Source organism: Triturus cristatus, chromosome 1_1, assembly GCF_964204655.1.
Source record: "Triturus cristatus chromosome 1_1, aTriCri1.1, whole genome shotgun sequence".
Taxonomy (NCBI): Eukaryota; Metazoa; Chordata; class Amphibia; order Caudata; family Salamandridae; genus Triturus; species Triturus cristatus.
In genome coordinates, this window is record NC_140579.1 from 1,199,235,626 (window position 1) to 1,199,256,215 (window position 20,590).

At 48.0% G+C, this 20,590-nt stretch overlaps 1 protein-coding gene across 3 annotated transcripts in view; it reads left to right on the plus strand.

Annotated features, from left to right (window-relative positions):
• The window catches only part of LOC146871825 (ATP-dependent chromatin remodeler CHD8-like), a 3,469,548-nt gene that overhangs the window by 1,357,595 nt on the left and 2,091,363 nt on the right, over nt 1–20,590 (plus strand). For all 3 annotated transcript variants that reach the window (XM_085651762.1, XM_085651758.1, XM_085651757.1), the window contains one exon: nt 19,384–19,449. In XM_085651762.1, coding sequence (XP_085507888.1) covers nt 19,384–19,449 — 66 coding nt within the window. The remainder of the gene's footprint in view (nt 1–19,383; nt 19,450–20,590) is intronic.

Below are 20,590 nucleotides of genomic sequence, written 5' to 3' on the forward strand. Positions count from 1 at the left end.
GCTTGTAGATAGGCTAAACCATTTTGAACAGACTACCTTAGACAATTTTTATTCCACAAAATCACTGATTAAAGCGAATAGGGTGGAAGTAAGCACAAACTCTCAGGTCCTAAACAACCCTGTTATTCAGGATAAGGGAAGAAATCCCACGAAATAGCTCTCCTTTACCTCCCAAACTGAGCAAACCTACAGTTAAAGCCATTACAAAATACTCAGACAGAACAGAGAGAGCAAACGTTGGCCCTGATTTACCTCAGTCGACCATAATACACCCTACACAGCCCACAATCCCCCCAACACAAAATCCACCAATCGCAACGAGTGCTGAGGCTACAGTGCGTCACCAAGCGGGAATAGTACCAACAAACGCAAACGTAACTAATAGTACGCAGAAAGCTCAGAATATTCCGGTGGGAGGGAATAGGGCTAACACAGGTTTGTTGGTAGGTAAAACTTCAGTACCGTCCCAAATAAATAACAAACAGGCGCTGAAGCCTGTCCCCCAATATGTCCCCCAAGTTCCCAAATCTATCCCACCGCCCGTGGCAAAACAACCCTACAGAAAACCACCAATTAATCTCACCCCAGACTCCTTTCCCTATGTAGCAGTTCTTATAAACGTCCCACCATTACCCCCAGGACAGAGAGAAACTTTCCAGATGCTCAAAAATAAGATCATGCACTGGCTAAAGGAAAACCGTCCTCTGCCTGGTGACATCGACGGGCTAATCATAGGGGTAAGGAGAATAGATTGGATGGGATATACATCGAAAACCTTGGGTGGGGATTGCATAGTAGTCAATTTCCAAGACCCAAGGGTGGCGGGATGGATAACAAGGCAGGGATGGGGAACAAATAAGGGAGGTATCGGAATTGTAGACCTTACCTTTTTTTACCCCCGACCGACTAGTGTAACGACTAGTTTACTCAATGAACCCCTTATTCCCCCTACTGTATCATGGCCAGTCAATCCCTTACCACCTCCTCCTGTAGGTCATAATCATACCACTTACACATATTACAACCCTCATGTAGGATGGCAGGAGCCGGGATGGGGATATTGACAAACCAGTACTGACAGTTTAGGAGGGAACACTAACGAGCCAGAAGGGCAATGTGATGTTCATGGTAATACAACTGTTACAAACTTATTGGTCAATTACATCGAGACGGGGGGGGTTTGGTCGAAGAAGGTGGTTTTAGACTGGGAACCCTAAATACAAATGCCAAGATAACATACCCAGCCAATACGATAGTGGATCCGACAGATGACCAAGAAAGGCAGACTAATTCTACTGAAAGCCCTATGTTAGCCCAAGTATTTCCATTGACTAACACCCGAGATGGGCTAGATGCTAGCATTGGTACGCTTTTATCTTGGAATGTCGCTGGGCTGGCAAGTAAATTGGATTCCCAATCCTGGGTGGATTTTATAAGTGGGTATGACATCTGTTGCTTCCAAGAAACCTGGGCTTGTGATCCCCTTTTCTGTCTTGGTTATTTGAACTATTGTATACCAGCGTCAAAAGGGGGAAGAGGGCGGCCCAAGGGAGGCTTAACTGTTTGGGTTAGACAGGACCTGCAGGTCAACATCAAAATGTTGGACCTGGGAAATTGTGATTTGCAATTATTAAGAATCTCCGTAGCAAAGGGTCAACTAATAGATTTGTACAATGTCTACGTGAGAGGTAGCAACGTAACCAATTTACCCACCATTGAGCTGTTGTCTACTGCCATTGAGACCAAGTCCCAGGAAAATGTAACGATAATTGTAGGGGACCTCAACAGGACTTTTGAACCTCTGGACTGTACAAATGACCTCTTGGAGAGCGAAGAGGACAATCTCTGGGGAGTACCACCTCTATGCCTAAAACCTGTAAGGAGATGGACAAAAGAGATCTTATCACTGAATGGAATTTGTATGGAACATGGCTTAAGAGCACTGAACGGGAGGACACCTGGGGACAAGGAGGGCAGCTACTCTTTTGACAATGGCATCAACAGGAGCCGAATCGATTACATTTTGTGCAGTCTCCAACTGTGGAAAGGGGTTGTTGACATGACAGTTAGGCCCCGGGTTGAAAGTGACCACAACCCCCTCTGTGTGACTCATAGGTGGTGGAATACTGGTGCGGGCAACCCTCTAGTGATATACGATGAAACCCCTGTTATGAGTAATGATGAACGCAGGTTAAAATGGCCCAAGGTACTGGCAAACGAGGCCACTATGACTTACATCAATAATGCTGTTGATTGTGCAATTTCCGCGATGGAAACAGCAGTTCCAGTGGTTCCAGGGGATAGTGGAATCACCGAAATCCACAATAAGTTATTCTCCCTCCTGAGACCATGCTTCTTCATTAAAAAAAGGAAAGGGAAGAAATCTAAAGAAGTGGGAAGGTGGTTTGATAGTCATTGTAGATCAGCACGATTAGCCCTGGGACAAGCCATAAGGAATAGGGACCGCGCCGCTGTGACAAAGAATAGGGAACTGTACAAGATGGCCATCTATCGTGCAAAAAAGAATTGGGATGAAGGCCACTGGGCCGAACTAAAAGAGGCCTCTGATAGTAAAGACTCCAGGGCATTCTGGAAAATCATCAAGTGGGGTAGCGGAGCCGGTCCTGCGAAGCCAGACAACAATGTAGCAGAGGAAGCTTGGGTTGATTACTTCAGACCTCAGTACGCGGAAGTTAACCATCCTGTGGCAGCTGATAGTATAACACCGGTTTATGCAACCGACGATTTGTTCTCCCTTAGAGAAGTGGAAATTGCCATTGGTTCCGCGAAATGTGGGAGGGCGCCAGGTCCAGATGGCATTCCACCTGATATTTTTAAACACGATATGACCAGATGGGCGAGATATACCCTCCTTGTAGCGAACGCCCTAGCCAAGGGGGAAGTGGTCCCAGACCTCTGGAAAGGCGCAACCATTATCCCCATCCACAAGAAGGGAGATCGTTCACTGCCTGCAAACTATAGGCCCATAAGCTTAATAGCCACCTTACAGAAAGTAGTTGGGAGAATGGTAACAAACCAGCTTATGGACTGGGTTGAAGACAACAACGCCCTTTCTCCATACCAAGCGGGATTCAGGCGAGCAACCAGTACCATCGATCAGGTCTTCCGCTTTACCATATTAAGGTGGAAGACCGTTGTACTGGGAAGGGGCTGCCTGTACGTCGCGTTCGTCGACCTGCGGACGGCGTTCGACCTAGTCCCCCGGTTTAAGTTATGGTTGGTTTTGCAAAAGTTGGGGATCCCTGCTGATCTGCTAACATTAATTATGCGACTGCACGAATTCAACTTCGCTAGAGTCCAGTGGGGTGGAAGTGGAGAGACAACAGAGGATTTCCCAGTGGAAAGGGGTGTTCGACAGGGCTGTTCCATGGCCCCTTTACTTTTCTCGTTATTTATTAACGGAATCGTTGAGAGGATGCTGGAGGCTAGTGTTGATGCCCCATCGTTAGCGGACACCAGGGTTCCGATCCTGATGTTCGCTGACGACACTCTTATCTTGTCTAAGACCCCCATGGGGCTGCAACGTGCATTAAACATTTTTGATGCTTTTTGCACTGAGCATGGGCTAGAGGTAAATGTGGGAAAAACAAAACTAATGGCTTTTTCCCCCGGACGCAGGAACTACCCCAAGGTAACCCTAAACAGCAGTAGGTTAGACATTGTCAAAGAATTTACGTACCTCCGATCGAAGAAAATGCACCGTTATCGCACAAGAGGCCGAGGAGGAACAAGAGGAACTTGTCTCCATCCCGGAATCGGACTCTGAGTCGGAAGAAAACTTGCCGCAAGGTCAACGTACCGTGAGTACCGAATGCCCCTTAACCCAAAATCCACCTCAGCCAAAACAAAAGGCTTCAGTCCCAAACCCGCCTTCGGGCCACGGTCGGCACAACAACATATTTCCGATGCTCCGATTCGGAACTGAAAGCCTTCCGGTTTGGGATCGAGTCAGCCAAAGATTGGCACCGAGCCGAAGCATTCGGGTTCGAAGCCAAAATCCGATTCGGAGCCAAAATCCTTGACGCCAAAGACTAAGCCTCCTTCGGCATCGAAACCTGATTCCCCCCCGGCACCGAAATCTTCTGTACCGAAACCTAAAACTGTGCCTCCTAAGCAGCAGGGTCCAAATTTCGACGCCCAAACACCCAAATCTGACCCAAAACAAAAGGAACTCCTCATAAATCCTAATATACGACGTGTTCTTACTAAGTCACCTCAGAAACATAAACCGGAGTCACAAGAAGAACATTTCCTTGTTCCTTTCAAGAGGAATAATGTGGATAATAACCCCCCTCCTCCTACTTTACCACGTTCCCCTACACCAGCCTCTTCACCTTTACTTTATTTATTGATCACACTAAAACTCTCCACCACCTGATGATCAGGATGATGATGGGGGGACAATTTTGGACCGATAGATTATTATCACACAGATTCACCTACAGATAACGACCCAGATTTTTACCCTGCAAAGCCTTCTCCTGACGACAATGTAGGACATCTAGAGTTGCTCACTAGAGCTGAAGAATATCATGGGGTGCAGTTACACAAGGAATCTTTAAAGGAAGATTTCCTATTTGAAACGCTCAGAACCACACATAGGGCTAGTCACACTCTGCCTATGCTTAAAGGCATGATGCGACATGCTGACGACATCTTCGAAGATCCAGTAAGGGCTCGCATTCTCACCCCCAGAATTGACAAATATGAAACTGCTCCTTCAAATCCAGTCTTTATTAACGGTCAGCTACCGCTAGACTCTTTGGTAGTCTCTATTGCCCATAAACGGGCCAATTCAGAGACCACAGTTGATGCTCCCCCTCCAGACAAGGAGTCAAAACTATTAGACGCCTCTGGTGAACGAGTAGCTGCCCAAGCAGCAAACCATTGGCGCGTTGCCAACACCCTGGCCCTACCTGCCAGATATGATAGGTCACACTGGGACGAAACAGAGCCAGCTTCCTACATTGATGGATCAGTGGGGGGATATACAACTTTGCATTTGTTGGACTACTTGGTTATCACCTAATCAATCAATCAATCAGTCAATTGTAAGCGCGCTACTTACCCGTGAGGGTCCTAAGGCTCGAAGGGAGGGGGGGGGGGTCCGCAGATCTTTTTAGCTGAAAAACCAGGTCTTGAGGGTCTTTCTGAAGGTGTTCAGGAAGGGGGCGCATCTGATGTCTGCCGGTAGCTCGTTCCAGGTCTTGGCTGCAAAGTGAGAGAAGGATCTCCCACCTGCCCTGGCTCTGTGGATGCGCGGGGTTTCTTCCAGTGCGAGGTTGGAAGATCGGAGGTTTCTTTTGGGTATGTGGAAATTGATTCTCTCGTTGAGGTATTTGGGTCCATTGTTGTGTAGGCATTTGTAGGCGTGAGTAAGGATTTTGAAAGTGACTCTTTTCACCACGGGGAGCCAGTGGAGACTTCGTAGGTGTTGGCTGATGTGTTCGTGTCGGGGGATGCAGAGGACGAGTCTGGCGGCGGTGTTCTGTATTGTCTGGAATTTGCGGGGTAGGGACTTGTTGATGCCGGCGTAGAGTGCGTTTCCATAGTCCAGTCTACTGGTGATGAGTGCGTGTGTGACTGTCTTCCTTGACTCAGGGGGGGATCCACTTAAAGGTCTTGCGGAGGATGCGCAGGGTGTTGAAGCAGCTGGAGGCTACGGCCTTGACCTGTCAGTACATGTTGAGTGATGAGTCTAGTACGATGCCGAGGTTCTTTGCGTGGTCTGAGGGTTTAGGTGGACTTCCAAGGTTGGTCGGCCACCAGGTGTTATCCTATGCAGAAGGGGTGGTACCGAGGACAAGAACTTCTGTCTTCTCGGCGTTGAGCTTCAGGCAGCTGATTGTCATCCAGACTGCGACGTTTTGCATTCCTTTCTGGAAGTTGAGTTTGGCAGTTGTGGGGTCTTTGGTGGGGGATAGGATGAGCTGGGTGTTGTCGGCGTAGGATACGATGTTCAGACAGTGTTGTCGCCCGATGTCTGCGAGGGGTGGTCATGTAGATGTTGAAGAGGGTGGGGCTCAGTGGATGGTGCCTGGTGGATGGTTGATGAAGTTGTTGTAGAGGTTTTTGACCTTGAGGTGGAAATGGGTTCCAAGCTTGTCGCAGAGGTCTTGGGATAGGGTGATGTATGTGGCTTCGCTGCGTGGGTTGGTGAATTCTAGAATGACGCTGAAAAGTTCCTTGGAGTTGGTGGAGTTGGCCAGTGTTTTGTTGTGGATGAAGTTCCTCTTGGTGGCTCTGATCTGGTTGTGGAAGTCCGTCATGGCGTCCTTGTAGGGGGTGTGGTTTTCTGATGTCTTGGTGTTTCTCCAGTTCTTCTCCAGGCGTCTGAAGGTGTATCTGGCTTCTTGGAGAGCGGTGGTGAACCAGGCGGCTTTCCTGGGGCGTTGTCTGTCGTAGCGGGGCGAGCTTGCCTGCGCAGTTGGAGATCCAGGTGTGGAGTTCTCTGACTGCGTTGGGTTTCCAGGTGTGGTTGTCTCGGGTGAGGGTGGAGTTAAGTTGCTCGTCGGTAACCTTGTTCCAGTTCCTTCTTTGTGGGCGTGGGGCTGGTTTGGGTGCCTTGGGTTTGTTGATGGCAAAGTGTACGCAGTGGTGGTCGGTCCATGGCGGCTGCGTTGTGTGGCTGAATTGGACGCTGTTTCCTGCCGAGAAGATGGGGTCGAGGGCGTGTCTTGCTCTGTGGGTCGGTCTGTTGACGAGTTGTTTGAGCCCGATGCTGGCGAGGTTGTCACGAAGGATAGTGGAGTTGGGGTCGCTGGGGTTGTCGAGGTGGAAGTTCAGGTCTCCACTGAGTATGTAGTTTGTTGAGGCGATGGCGTGGGGTGCGACGAAGTCTGTGATGGTGGTGGCGAAGGGTGTTTGGGGGCCGGGGGGTCTGTACGCGAGGGTTCCACAGTGTGGCGCTTTGGGGGTGGTCTGGATCTGGAAGTGTAGGTGTTCCACGGAAGTGAAGGTTTCGCTGGAGGTGGTGAGGCGGAGGGTGCTCTTGTGGGTGATGGCGAGGCCCCCTCCTGGGTGGTTGGGGCGGTCTTTCCTCTGGATCTTGTATCCGTCTGGGATGGCGGTGCTGATGGCGGCGGTGGATGCGTTGGTCCAGGTCTCTGTGAAGAAGGCTATGTCGGGCGAGAAAGAGTCGAGTAGGTTCCAGATTTCCATGGCGTGTTTGTGTTCGGAGCGTATGTTGAGGAGGATGCATTTTAGGGTGTCGCCGGTGCTGGCGTTGGTGGTGTTGGAGGCCGGGGTGGCGGTGAGATGCTGGCGGCAGTGGAGGCAGGAGAACTGGCTGTGGGTTGTGTTCGGCGAGGCCTGTTGGCATTCTCTAAGTCTTCCAGGGTTGAGTGCGAGGAGGGTGGTGGTGTCGTAGCGATGGGTAGTGGGAGGTCCAGGATTCCTGTCGCTGGCCGCGGACGGGTGCAGACAGGCTTGCCTTTGGCATGCCTGCTGAGCGCGTCCGCGCAGGGGCAGCCATTAAGTAGGGGAGGTGGAAGGGAGGAGAGACTGGGAGGCGGGAGCGAGGGAATTCCTTGGGGGAGGGTCCGCAGGGGCAGCAGCGGCAAAAGGAACAGGCAGGCACGAGAAAATAAAAACAGTTGTGAAATTAGAGCAAGACACAGATGGGCACACTAACAGTGGCACAACAGGGAAAAATTAAGAAAAAGAACGGCTGAGAAAGGTTACGGTGGTTGCAGGCAGTCTGGTCCCAGTTGGAGCGGGCAGCAGGCGCAGGAGCGGGCAGCAGCCTTGAACCTGCCAAGGAGGAGGTCGGCGTCTGGAGGTAAGAGATGGCACAGCAGAGCTGCGGAGAGAGAGTGAACCTTGACCGATGGTCGTAGATCACACAACAGAACTCTTAAATTGGCTTTAGAATTCAATTGCCAATTTTATGCAAAATTACTAAAAGTCTTGTTCGGGCCTTGGTTAAGTCCCTTTAGAATTTTAGAAAACTATAAAAGTAAGTTTAGCTAGGGTTAGAAGGCTTTTTAAACTGTCTCAAAACAACAACCCAGCTGTTAATTGAAAATAACCACAGTGACATAGAGGACATGGTTGAAGAGCTCGACCTCACCCCTTACTTTCACTTGTCTTTCAAGGAGGTACGGTCCCTATTTAAACTTAAAAACATAGCCATGGGTCCCCATGCCACCAAACAAAAGCTCCAGGAGCTGTTGGCTGGGTATGCTAAGGACCACCCATCTGAAAATGGTGAAGACCAGTCAGATGGAGAAGGAGGCGAAGGGGATGACCTGGTAGAACAACCCCCTCCACCTCCTAGGGAGAAAAGGGTCCAAGTACCCCTGACTCCAAGAATCAACCTCTCAGTAGCTAGATCCCACACAAGTGGGTCAGGCACGACTGAGGCAATTGAGGATAGCCTCAATGAGGAGGACAGCCTTTTAGCAAGGCTGACCAAAAGACTGGATCTAGAGACCAGGTTGCTGGCTCTAGAAAGAGCAGAGATGGGCCTAGCACCAGTCAACGGTGGCAGCAATTTACTTAAGGATAAAGAGCAATCTTATGATCCTAAAATCCCCAAAGGGATTGTCCCTGAATATGAAGAGTGATGATATCACAAAATAGTACACAGCCTTTGAGAGGGCTTGTGAATTTAGAAAAGTGAAGAAGTCAAACTCCTTTGGGAATTGTTCTCTAGTAACTGCAGAGACAAACTCCTGAACCTTACCGGGGCAGATGCTGGGTCTTATGATCTCATGAAGAGCACTCTGATTGAGGGATTTGGACTCACAACTGAGGAATATAGAATTGGATTCAGGGGGGCTTACAAAACCCAGAACCAGTCCTGGATTGATTTTGTAGACTACTCAGTAAAGACACTAGATGGTTGGTTAACTGGACACAACGTGCATGATTTGAATGGACCTTACAATTTGTTTATGAAAGAACATAGTTTAAGTAATTGCACTAATGAAAAGTTACATCAAAATTTAGTAGACCTAGGTCAAATTTCTCCCCAAGAATTGGGAAAGAAGGCAGACCACTGGGTCAAGACAAGGGTGACAAAAACAACCACTGGGGGTGACCAAAAGAAAGGGGTTAAAAAACCTCCCCAGGGGAAAGGTGGTGAGAACCCCCAAGATAAAAAGCCTGAGTCTTCTAAAGGGCCCCAAAAACCAGCACAGGGGGGTGGGTCCCAAAACTCTTCCCAGTAACAACTGTAAGAAGTTGGGACACTTAACTTGAGATGCTGCTTGACCAAACAAGAAGGCAACTATTCCTTCTACAGCTACTTTTGGGTAGTAATTCTCCAGATGGGATCAACAGTGTGCCGAGAACAAATCAGGCTGCACACTGAAGCAGTTCTAGTTTCAGAAGGGGAAGGTGAGTTTGCCACTGTAGCTGTGTGGCCACCCAACTTAAAGTACTTACAGTACCCTTTGATAAATGTAGTTATGATAAAAGCTCTAAGGGATACAGGTACCAGTGTCACTATGGTGAGAGAGACCCTTGTTTCTCCTGAGCAATACTTGATTGGGAGAACTTACCCAGTTATCAATGCTGACAGTATTACCAATAACCATGCAATGGCTATGGTGATATTGGCCTGAAACAGGTAGTGGTCTGTCCAAATCTACCAGCTGCATGTCTGCTTGGCAATAACCTGGAAGCCTCAGCATGGGCTGAGCTTGAACTGAAAACCCATGCAGCAATGCTGGATATCCCTGAATTGGTGTGTGTAAAAACAAGAGCACAGAGCAAGAGACAGGGTGAAAAAAAGGTGTTGAAGCCTGAAAGTATGGCCCAACCTTCCAAGAGAAAAGGTAAGAATACTGGGGAACCAGCTTCTGTACAGGTAAAGGATCAGGATCCCTTTCCTCAGGGCGAGGTCTTGCACACCCCAGAGGGAACTGAGCCCATAGAGCTTGACCCTTATCAGGTTGAACTGTTAGGCCAAGGCGGACCCTCTTGGGAAGAGCTGTGCCTTGGACAGCAGGACTGTCCAACTTTTGAAAGCCTGAGGCAGCAAGCTGCTGCACAGGAAAAAGATGTCAGTGGGGGAAAAGGGACTACTGTACACTGAGGCCAGAGACCCCAAACCTGGAGCCACTAGGATAGTGGTAGTACCTCAGAAGTACAGGGAGTTTCTTCAAACTTTAGATAATAACATCCCCCCTAGCTGGGCTGGGCCAAACCAAGACTTAGGAAAGGCTAGTTAGCCACTTTTACTGGCCCCAGATGCAATAAAAAGTAAAGGAGTTAGTCAGCTCCTGTGCCACCTGTCAGGCCAGTGGCAAGACAGGTGGCCCCTCAAAGGCCCCCCTGACACCACTACCTGTGGTGGGGGTTCCCTTTGAAAGTGTAGGTGTTGACATAGTGGGTCCACTTGAACCTCCCACAGCATCATGGAACAACATCTTTCTTGTGGTAGTGGATCATGCCACTAGGTACCCAAGGCAATTCCCCTTAGGACTACTACAGCTCCTGCAGTAGCCAAGGCCCACATTGGTGTCTTCACCAGGGTAAGGTTTCCTAAGGAGGTGGTTTCAGACAGAGGTTCCAACTTCATGTCTGCTTACCTAAAACACATGGAAAGAGTGTGGAGTGCAGTAGAAGTTTACTACACCCTATCACCCACAAACCAATGGCCTTGTTAAGAGATTCAACAAGACATTGAATGGCATGATTATGGGTCTCCCTGAAAAACGCAAAACAAGATGGGATGTCCTCTTACCCTGCCTGCTTTTCGCTTACAGAGAATTGCCATCCTGTGAGGGGACCACTCTGTCTTGTAAAAGAGGGTCGGGAGAAGCCTCTGCAAGAACCCAAACAAGATATATGTGCTTGGCCTAAGGTCCAGAATGGCTGAGCACATGGAAAAGGCATCCAAAAATCCTGAGGCCAGCCAGGAGCTTCAGTTGCACTGGTATGACCAAAAAGCATCACTGGTTGAATTACAACCGGGGCCAAAGGTGTGAGTTTTGGAGTCAGTGGCACTAAGGGCACTCCAGGACAGATGGAGTGGACCTTACCCTATCCTAGAAAAAAAGAGTGAGGTCACCTACTTGGTTGACCTGGGCACAAACAGGAAACCCAAAAGGGTTATCCATGTGAACCGCCTAAAGCTCTACAATGACAGGGTGACATCTCCATGCTGATGGTGACTGATGAGGATCAGGAGACAGAGAGTGAACCTCTCCCTGACCTCCTCTCATACAGCCCAAAAGATGGGTCAGTGGATGGAGTTGTCTTTTCAGACACCCTCTCTGCTCAATAGCACACTATTTGCATGCAAGTCTTGCAGCAGTTTGCAAAGTTATGTTTCCTTGATCCTTGGTCATACAAACTGGTGTACCCACTGGTGACAGTTCACTTGTCAAAAACAAAATCTATCGACTGTCTGATCAAGTCAAGGAAAGCATCAGAGGTGAAATCAGCAAGATGCTGGAGTTAGGGGTTATTGAACCCTCTGAGAGCCCCTGGGCCAGCCCAGTTGTTCTAGTCCCCAAACCTCATACACAGGGTGTAAAGAGCAAAATGAGGTTCTGTGTGGACTATAGAGGGCTCAACTCTGTCACCAAGACAGATGCTCCACCTATCCGAAGAGCATGATTGATAGACAAATTGGGTGGAGCCAAATTTCTAAGTACCTTTGACTTAACTGTTGTGTACTGGAAAATTGGCATGGCCCCAGGAGCATAAGAAAAGACAGCATTCTCCACACCTGATGGGCATTATCAGTTTACTGTTATGGCCTTTGGTTTAAAGAATGCCCCAGCCACCTTCCAGAGGTTTGTGAATCATGTCCTTGCTGGATTGGAGTCATTTAGTGCAGCTTATCTAGATGATATTGCTGTCTTTAGCTCCACTTGGCAGGATCACCTGATCCACCTTGGGAAGGTTTTAAAAGCCCTGCAAACTGCAGGCCTAACTATCAAGGCATCCAAATGCCAGATAGGGCAGGGAGCTGTGGTGTACTTGGGCCAATTTGTTGGTGTTGGCCAGGTACAACCCTTACAGCCCAAGATCTAGCCCATCCTTTGTTAAGGGATATGGGTCCATTGTGGCTCCTCTCACAGAACTCTCCTCCAAGAAGATGCCCAAAAAGGTTAACTGGACAGTTAGTTGCCAAAAGGCTTTTGACACCCTGAAAGAGGCGATGTGCTCAGCACCAATTCTCAAAGCTCCGGTATGCCAAGTAGTTCATTGTGCAGACTGATGCCTCTGAGCTAGGGACAGGAGCGGTCATATGCCAGACCAATGATGAAGGCCAAGACCAACCTGTTGCTTTTATAAGCAGACAGCTTCTTCCCAGGGAGCAGCGTTGGCGTGCCATTGAGAGGGAGGCCTTTACTGTGGTTTGGTCCCTGAAAAACCTGAGACCATAATTGTCTGGTACTTACTTCCTAGTTCAAACTGATCACAGACCTCTCAGATGGCTAATGCAAGTGAAAGGTGAAAATCCTAAACTGTTGAGGTGGTCCATCTCCCTACAGGGAATGGACTGTGTAGTGGAACACAGACCTGGGAATGCCAATGCAGATGGACATTCCAGGTTCTTCCTCTTAGAAAATGAAGACTCTCTAGGGAAAGGTTAGTCTTATCCTCTTTCGTTTGGGAGGGGGGTGTTGTGTGAGAAAGTGCCCTCTTTCTGCATGATTGCCCCCACTTTTTGCTGAATTGCTTATGTGCTTTGACTGAGGGTGCCCTGGGCTCCTGCTAATCAGGTAACCAGGGCCTATGTTCTTTCCCTAAAACTGCATTGAAGCCAAAATCCAATTGGCATCTCTGGCCACAGGTCAGCCCCTGGTAAATAGTACCACAGGTACCCAGGGCACTGTGATCAGAGAAGGCCTCTAACGGCTGCAGCACTTATTGTGCCACCTTTAGAGGTTCTGTGCCCTTACACTCACACACTGCCTTTGCAGGCTGCATGTTTTGTGGTTCACCTCGCCTCCCCCTCCTGAGGGGTGGATTTGGCAGAGGTGGGCACACCTCTCTTCCTCACTTTCTTTTCCCACCGGTTCTCCCACCCAAAGTGGGGGTTAGAACTAGCGGGGACCAGTTGCTGAACGCAGCAAGTGGCCTGGGGGAAGCTCACAAAGGTGGCAAGCCTTTGAAGCTTCCCCTTCGTGAACTCTGCCCATCCTGGGGGAGTAGGCTTTGCACCTTGTCCCAGGATGTGCATTGTTTCAGGTCCCCGATAGCAGCAGGCTCTCGACCCAGTGGTCCAGAAACATGTCTGGTGGTGGCAGCTAGTGGTAGGTCGTTTTTCAGGAGGGCTTCTCTAAGATGCTGTGTGTATGCATTTTTCATTACATCCCACACTGGCATCAGTGTATATTTAATGTGCTGAGAAGTTTGATACCAAACTTCTCACTGTTGCCATTATGGTGCTGTGGAGTTCGTAATGACAAGCTCCCAGCACCATATACTCTTAATGGCAGCACTGCACTAACAATGTCTAAGAATGGACTTAGACACTGTAGGGGGACAGGGCTCATGCACCTGTACCCTCACCACTGGTATAGTGCACCCAGCCTGTGATGCATTTCATCTTTCTGCACGACACGCACTGGTGGTAGCATAAAGTTCCTTACTTGGGACGTACGAAGCCTCAAAAGTCCTAAGAAAGTTCACTCAGTATTTGCCCATCTGGACAGGTTGGGTGCATAAGTGGCCTTTTTGCAAGAAATGCATCTCACTAAGCTCTCTGATAAGGGTATAGGCACTCGTTGGGCGGGGGTGGTGGTGGCCTCCTCTTCCTATTCTGGGGGGTGATGATTTTGGTAAAAAAGGGGGTTCCGTTCACAGTCCTTCGCTCCGAGACGAACATGCATGGCAGAGCGGCGATGGTGCATGGCACGCTTGGAGGTGTGGAAGTCCTTCTGGTGAATGTGTATGGTCCGAATGTTGATGACCAATTGTTCTTTGCGGATGTCTGGCGCCGAATCTCCAAATACCCTTCAGCGGAGATTTTGTCGGGGCGGTGGGGGGGGGAGGGACGGGACTTTAACATCTGCCTGGATGTGAATGCGGATAGGTCGGTGAGTTGGACCGCACGTCACAAGCAAGCGACAGACGCTTTATTGGGGATGATAGAGGCTGGCAACCTTTGCGATATTTGGCGTTTAAGACATCTGGTGGCGCGAGTATCTTTATCTCCACGGTGCATGGCTCATGGTCACGCCTGGACTATTGGCTGGTCTCGGAGAGTGTGTTTGTGGGTGGTGAATGTGAGTCACTTGGCCAAGACGTTGTCCGACCACTCCCCCGTTGCACTGGAGATGCAGGTGCCTGAATGCGAATGGCCCCCCTTCACGTGGTGCCTACAGCAGTCCTCACTGATAGACCAAGTTTTTAAGTGTACAGTCAGTGAGGCGATCCGCAATTTTTTTTAGGGAAAACGAGGGCACTCTGACAAGCGCTGGCGTCCTCTGGGAAGCGTTTAAAGTGACCATCAGGGGGGTCTGTATAGGAGCATCTGGCTGGAGTGTTGAGGGACTTGCGACGACGGATCAGTAAGCTTGCTGCGGAGATTGCCGCATTGGAAAGGGACTATGAGTATCGTCCTGCCCCGGATCAGCCTTCTGTGATGTGGGAGCTGGTTACTGAGCATAACGAAACTGTCGATCAAGAGCTGGCGCACAGATCTCGACGGAGCATAGCTCGCTATTATGGCGAAGGGGGCAGACCCAGTCGGTCTCTGGCTCAGAAAGTGGCGGTGCCCAGGGGCCAGGACTGCTTCACTGAGATGCTCGACACGGAGGGCGTTCCCCATTACACTACGCCCGAAATTAGTAGGGTGGTGTTGGACTTTTATTCCACGCTTTATAGGAACCATGCGCAGGTGACGGCCTCAGATATTAATGCCTACCTAGATGACGTTGCGCTTGGATGGTTGTGCCTGCCGCAACGTGAGTATCTTAGGCAGCCATTTGACGTTGAGGATGTCAAAATGGCCATAATGTCCCTCCCCACGTGCAAAGCAGCGGGCCTTGATGGCCTTCCCAGCGAATTCTACAAGGCGTATGTGGATGATCTTGCACCGCGGCTGTTGGACATCTTTACAGAGGCCTATGACTCTGGAACGCTAACACCCTCTCTGAAGGAGGCGCTACTTGTTACGCTACTTAAGCCGGACAAAGCGCCTAATAGGTGCGATTCGTACAGGCCCTTATCTATTATTAATATTGACGCCAACATGTTGGCAAAAATTATTGCCAGCAGGCACCAGCCCCTTATTTCCTAACTGGTCCTCCCAGATTAGTGGGGTTTTGTCCCCGCCAGATCTACATCGCATAATCTCCTTATTGTTTGCCATGTTGCACTACTTCGAGCCAGACTTCCAGGCGGTTGCTGTACTTCTTGACGCAGCAAAGGCGTTTGTCTCCCTGCTGTGGGAGTACATGTTTACTGTCTTGCTTGGAATGGGTCTAGCACCTTTTTTCCTCAAATGGATTAGATTGTTGTATAATGCTCCAGTTGCGCGGATCCGGGTGAACGGTTGGGTCTCGGAAACTATCCCTATTGCGAGAGGCACGTGACTGGGATGCCCCTGTCGCCGATGCGGTTTGCGCTCGCGTTGGAGTGTCTTGCTTGCAAGCTTCGCCAGAGACACGCACAAGCAGTGTTGTATTTAAAACAGAGACCGCTGGTGGTTTCGCTTTACGCGGATGATATGTTGCTTTATGTGCGCGAGCCCGAACGGTATCTCCCTGAGCTGTTACGTGAATACGTTAAGTTCGAGAGGTACTCCGGACTTGGTATAAATTGGGCAAAGTTCACGGTGTTCCCGTTGACGACTGGTACGAACGAACTGGACCTGGACTTTCCACTGGCGTGGTTCTCTGATTCTGTAAAGTACTTAGGGATCTGGCTGCATAGGGATCCTGATGTTGTGATCGCTGAAAATTATGGACGCGTCATCTCTAAGATCACGGACCAGGCAGCAAGGTGGGCTAAATTGGAACTCTCTAGCGGATCGTATAGCAGTCGTGAAGATGTCGATGCTGCCTAAACTTCTTTACTTGTTCGTCAACATCGCACTTCGCCTTAACATTGTATTATTTAACTCGCTTCAATCGGCCTTGACGACATTTGTCTGGGGTGGTAAGAAACCTAGGTGTATTTGGGATGTGCTGGTGCTCCCGTTAGAGCAGGGAGGCTTCGAAGCACCTGATATGAGGTTCTATTACCTGTGCGTGCAGGCGCAGTATGCAGATTTTTGGTATTATCCACAGCGATTCCAGCCCCACACTGCGATCGAGGAGGACTCTGTGCTCCCTGTACCACTGGTGGCGGCTCCCTTAACTGGAGGGGATGTAGGACCAAGAAACAAAATTAATCCCGTCCTATGTACGGCATGTGCGTGGAAGATGCTTGCAAAATGAGCGCGGTTATCTTGCCTCCATGCTCCTGTGTTGCCACTTGTGTCTCACCCTGAGATTTCGGCGGCGCGAGAGCCGGTGGCTATGAAGGTGCTGAGGGCGGTGGGCATCACAAAGCTGGGTGACGTATATCGGCAGGTTGAGTTTCAGTCTCTCTCCGACGTGCAGGCTGGCAGGGACCGGGGTATGATGCTGGGATTTACCTATGTGCAGGTGTGGCAGCCGATTAGAGCTATATATCCTGATTACCCAGCGGAACCGTCTCCATTGCGAGCACTGCAGGCGGTGCTTGCGGGTAAGGAGCGCAAAGGGCTTATCACAAAATTGTATAATGCATCTCTCCGGGAATGTGAGCCTTTTAAGACTCCCTCTTATATCAAATGGCATTTGGTACTTGGGGATGCTCTGACACTGGATGTTGGCAGCTCTGCTGTACACTCACTGGTCGCTTGTCGGCGAATTGTAATCTCCATATTATCCATTTTAAGTTCCTGCACCAGTTTTATTACATGCCGCTCCAGTTCAAACGTTTTGGCTGCGTGAGAGTGCCTGCTGTGTGCGTTGTGGTCAAGATGTTGCGGACTTCCTGCATATGGCGTGGGGTTGCGCAAGGATACATGCCTTTTGGACACGGTATACGGAAATGCTCGCTGAAGCGGTGATGGAGCCTGTACTCTGCGATCCAGCTGTCTACCTGTTGGGATGGGTGAAAACCCTTAAGCCATGCAATCGGAGACTGGTAGCGATCTCGACCTGGCTTGCTAAGCGGGCGGTGGCGCAGTGCTGGGGGGGGCTAAAACCATACCAACAATAAAAAAACAATGGGTTCAGGAACTGACGTTTTGCCGGGAGCAGCTGGAGATATATTCGGAGGAAGTGCCTGAGGCCTCACGCCCCAAGGACTTGTGGGCCCCTCTTACGGGGTACCTTGTAGGGAATCCCGATTTTACAGTAATTACGATGTGTTTTGAGTGCGTTATTTGTGCTTGAGGTCGTGGGACTATATATGAGATTTGTTTTTATATTCAGAGTGTGTGCTGCCTTTAGAACAACCATATTATAAGAAGTGCCAGGAAGGAGGGGGGTGGAGAGTTCTTTGATATACTGTTGCCACATGAAAAACTTTGCTTGTATTCTTACTATTCGCCTGTAATTGATTACTGAGGCCCAGCCATTGGGCATGCAAGCTCATGTTCAAGCTGTCTAATAAACACATAAAAAAAAAAAATAGATTGTTCATAATGCTGCTACTAGGATGCTCTTTTGACTACCGAAATCTGCTTCAGACTCTCACTTGTTTCAGGAACTGCATTGGTTCAGGTTCTCTAAGTGTATTGAGTTTAAAGCACTGCTATATGTTTAAGGCCAAACAAGGCTTAGGGTCACAATATATCCAGGAACTGGTAGTTCCTTACATCCTACTCGCTCTTTTAGGTGCTCAAACCTAGCTTTGTTCACTGTACCTAGGTTTCATCTAACCCGCATGAAAGGCCTCTTTTGCCTACCAAGGCCCAAAACTGTAGAACTCTCTGCCTGAAGCTTTAAAAAACTGCAATTCACTACTTACCTTTCGCAAAAGCCTGAATACCTGGCTGGCTAGTCTGAGTTGAATGTACTTGGACACCTTACCTGCGTCTGACCTTCGCCAGGAAACTCGTAGGGGTAGCAGTGCACATTTCAAGTTGCATAAATAATAACTATTAATACAATGGTCTCAAGCTAGAGAGCTGTACACTGGCTTGTGCATATATGTGCTCCAGTCGTCACTTCAGGAGTTGAGCGGAGTCGAAGCAGACTCACAGAGTGCCAACTAGTACTGGAGTGCATGGGTTGTGCTGAACTTTTTCCCAGATCCCATACATGCCATTATTTCAGAACAGGTGAGTGGGAGATTTTTAAAACAAACATAAATCAGGAGAATGGCTTTTCCCATTGATTACTACCGAAGCAGAGATATTTTCAGGCGGGAGACAGGTAAAATAAAGCCAGTTTGGGCTTCAAAATTCTGAAGTCTCCCATCTGAATCGGGTCTCTTGGCATGTATGGGATCCTGTCTGGCACCTAGGGATATTCTAAAGGTTAGAAATCCGCAGTTAAGGTATCCATCAGAAGGCGCATTACCAGAAGTAAGTAACTTGTTCTTCCTGACTCGTCATCACTTTAACCCTTATCCCACTATTCCCTGTAACTTTCTCAGTGCATATCCCCTCTACGTTGATGCCAATACATTGATGTAACCAGTAAAGGTAATACCAGTGCCAATTTTATGTACATTAAAAAGGGGATATGTTACTTATTTTAATTAACTTTTTTTTATTTAAAGGATAGGGAATAGTGATTTTTCTTTAAAGCAAAATAATTACCATCATTTATTTTTATTAGTGTTATTTCATGTGAATCTTTTTTTTTAACTTCTTAAGTTTACATTTTAATTAAGGACTAGATTGAAATTTAGATTAGATTACTTATAATACCGTACTAGTGTGGGAAACTGATGTGATCATTAATATAATACATTTTTAATAAAATCAGTTAAAATTAAGCGCCAGTAGTGTGCTTACTCTTTGTTACATCGATTTTAAAAACCATAGTTGTTAGAATTGCTTTAAATTTAGGTAGAGGGTTAAGGGTGGCATTGTGGTTATATTGTTAAATGAGCACAATTAGAATAAAAATTTATTGAGATGGGTATAGGTAATTATGTAATATAAAAGCATGTACTATTTAATAAAGGGGCTTGTAATTAAAAATATGCTAAGCCAGTTGTAGTGTCGAGTTAGTGGGTTTGGGACAGCAGTAAAGTATAGTAAGATCTTGGTGATGTTGTTGCAGTAGAAAATGTAACAATCAATGCAGTTTTATTTCAATGTGGTGGGGACCGGGGTAACAGAATCTATGCAGAGATCACAGTAAACATGAAAGTTTGATGAGCAAGAAGCATACTGTCAAATGTTCTGTGACTCTCTAGTTTTCGGATGACAAAGGACTTACTAATGTTAAGATTTTCTTACAGGAAAACCCCAGTGAAGAGGACGCAGCCATTGTTGACAAAATTCTGTCCATGCGTGTGGTGAGGGGGGTCTGTACATATTTTTATTACTATTTTCTGTTGTCTGTTACACTGTGTGTGTTTTAACTTGCAGAACTCCTTTAATGTTTGTACAGAAACAGGTTTTTGGTGCTACATCTAGCAGATCCAGTAGTACAATAGTTAATTATGAGCTCTGTTCCACTGAGCTCTCTTAAACTACATGTTTGAGACGGCCTTATTGCAGACTCCTACTCTAAACCAGAATTAGTCTTTGATATGCTGATTTTAAAACAGTTATGCATAATTGTAAGAAGCTGGCTCTGTATATACTATACCGAAGTGAGGTATAGTGTGCACAGAGTCCAGTGGAACCCCAAAGGTAGGCAGAGGTAAAGTTAGATAGCACCTCACTATTTGTGGTTATGTGGTCGAGCAGTAAGGCAGTATGAGAGGACAGTGTTAAGCATTTGTTATACACATTCAGTCAGCAAATGAATTCACACACTCAAAGATTGAACTTCAGACCAATTGTTTTTGTATAAAAATATTCTTTTAGTTTTTATTTTCTAGAACCAAGCAAGCCTGGCACAGGTAAGCAATAAATACTTTACAGTAGTAATATAGATTGTAAACAGTTTGAATTGTAATTGTATATGCACTTTGTTTTGACTTACAGTATGGTTGCAGGGAAAAACAATACTTTGTAACTATACGTTCGAGACATATGAGCTGTAGATTGTATACTTGTGCATAGATCTCCATCTGGTGTTGGGCTTGGATTTTTGCACTTTGTTTTTGTCTTGGAAGAAGTCTTTGTAGTCACGAGGTAGGTGACTCCTCCTTAGGACGATAGTGCGCATAAGCATCGACTCCATCTCCAGATTGTTTTTTATCACCATTGGGTTCAGATGCTGCGCTCCGGGCCGATATCGGTTTCGAATCTCCCTTCGACGCGTAATCCCTCTCCAGTCGATGGTATTGCTCCGATCGGGTTTCACTTTCGACGTGCATCTTTAAAACAAACTCCTAGACATCGATCTTCGACACGGGCCGTTGGGTCGTGACGCGCTGACCACGCCTGCAGTCAATGGAAAGGACTCCTTTCAAACAATGCCACTGGTGTGGTGTTAAGTTCCCACACACGGTCTTGCACGAGGTTTGTCATCTCTGCTTCTCGCCGCAGCACGAA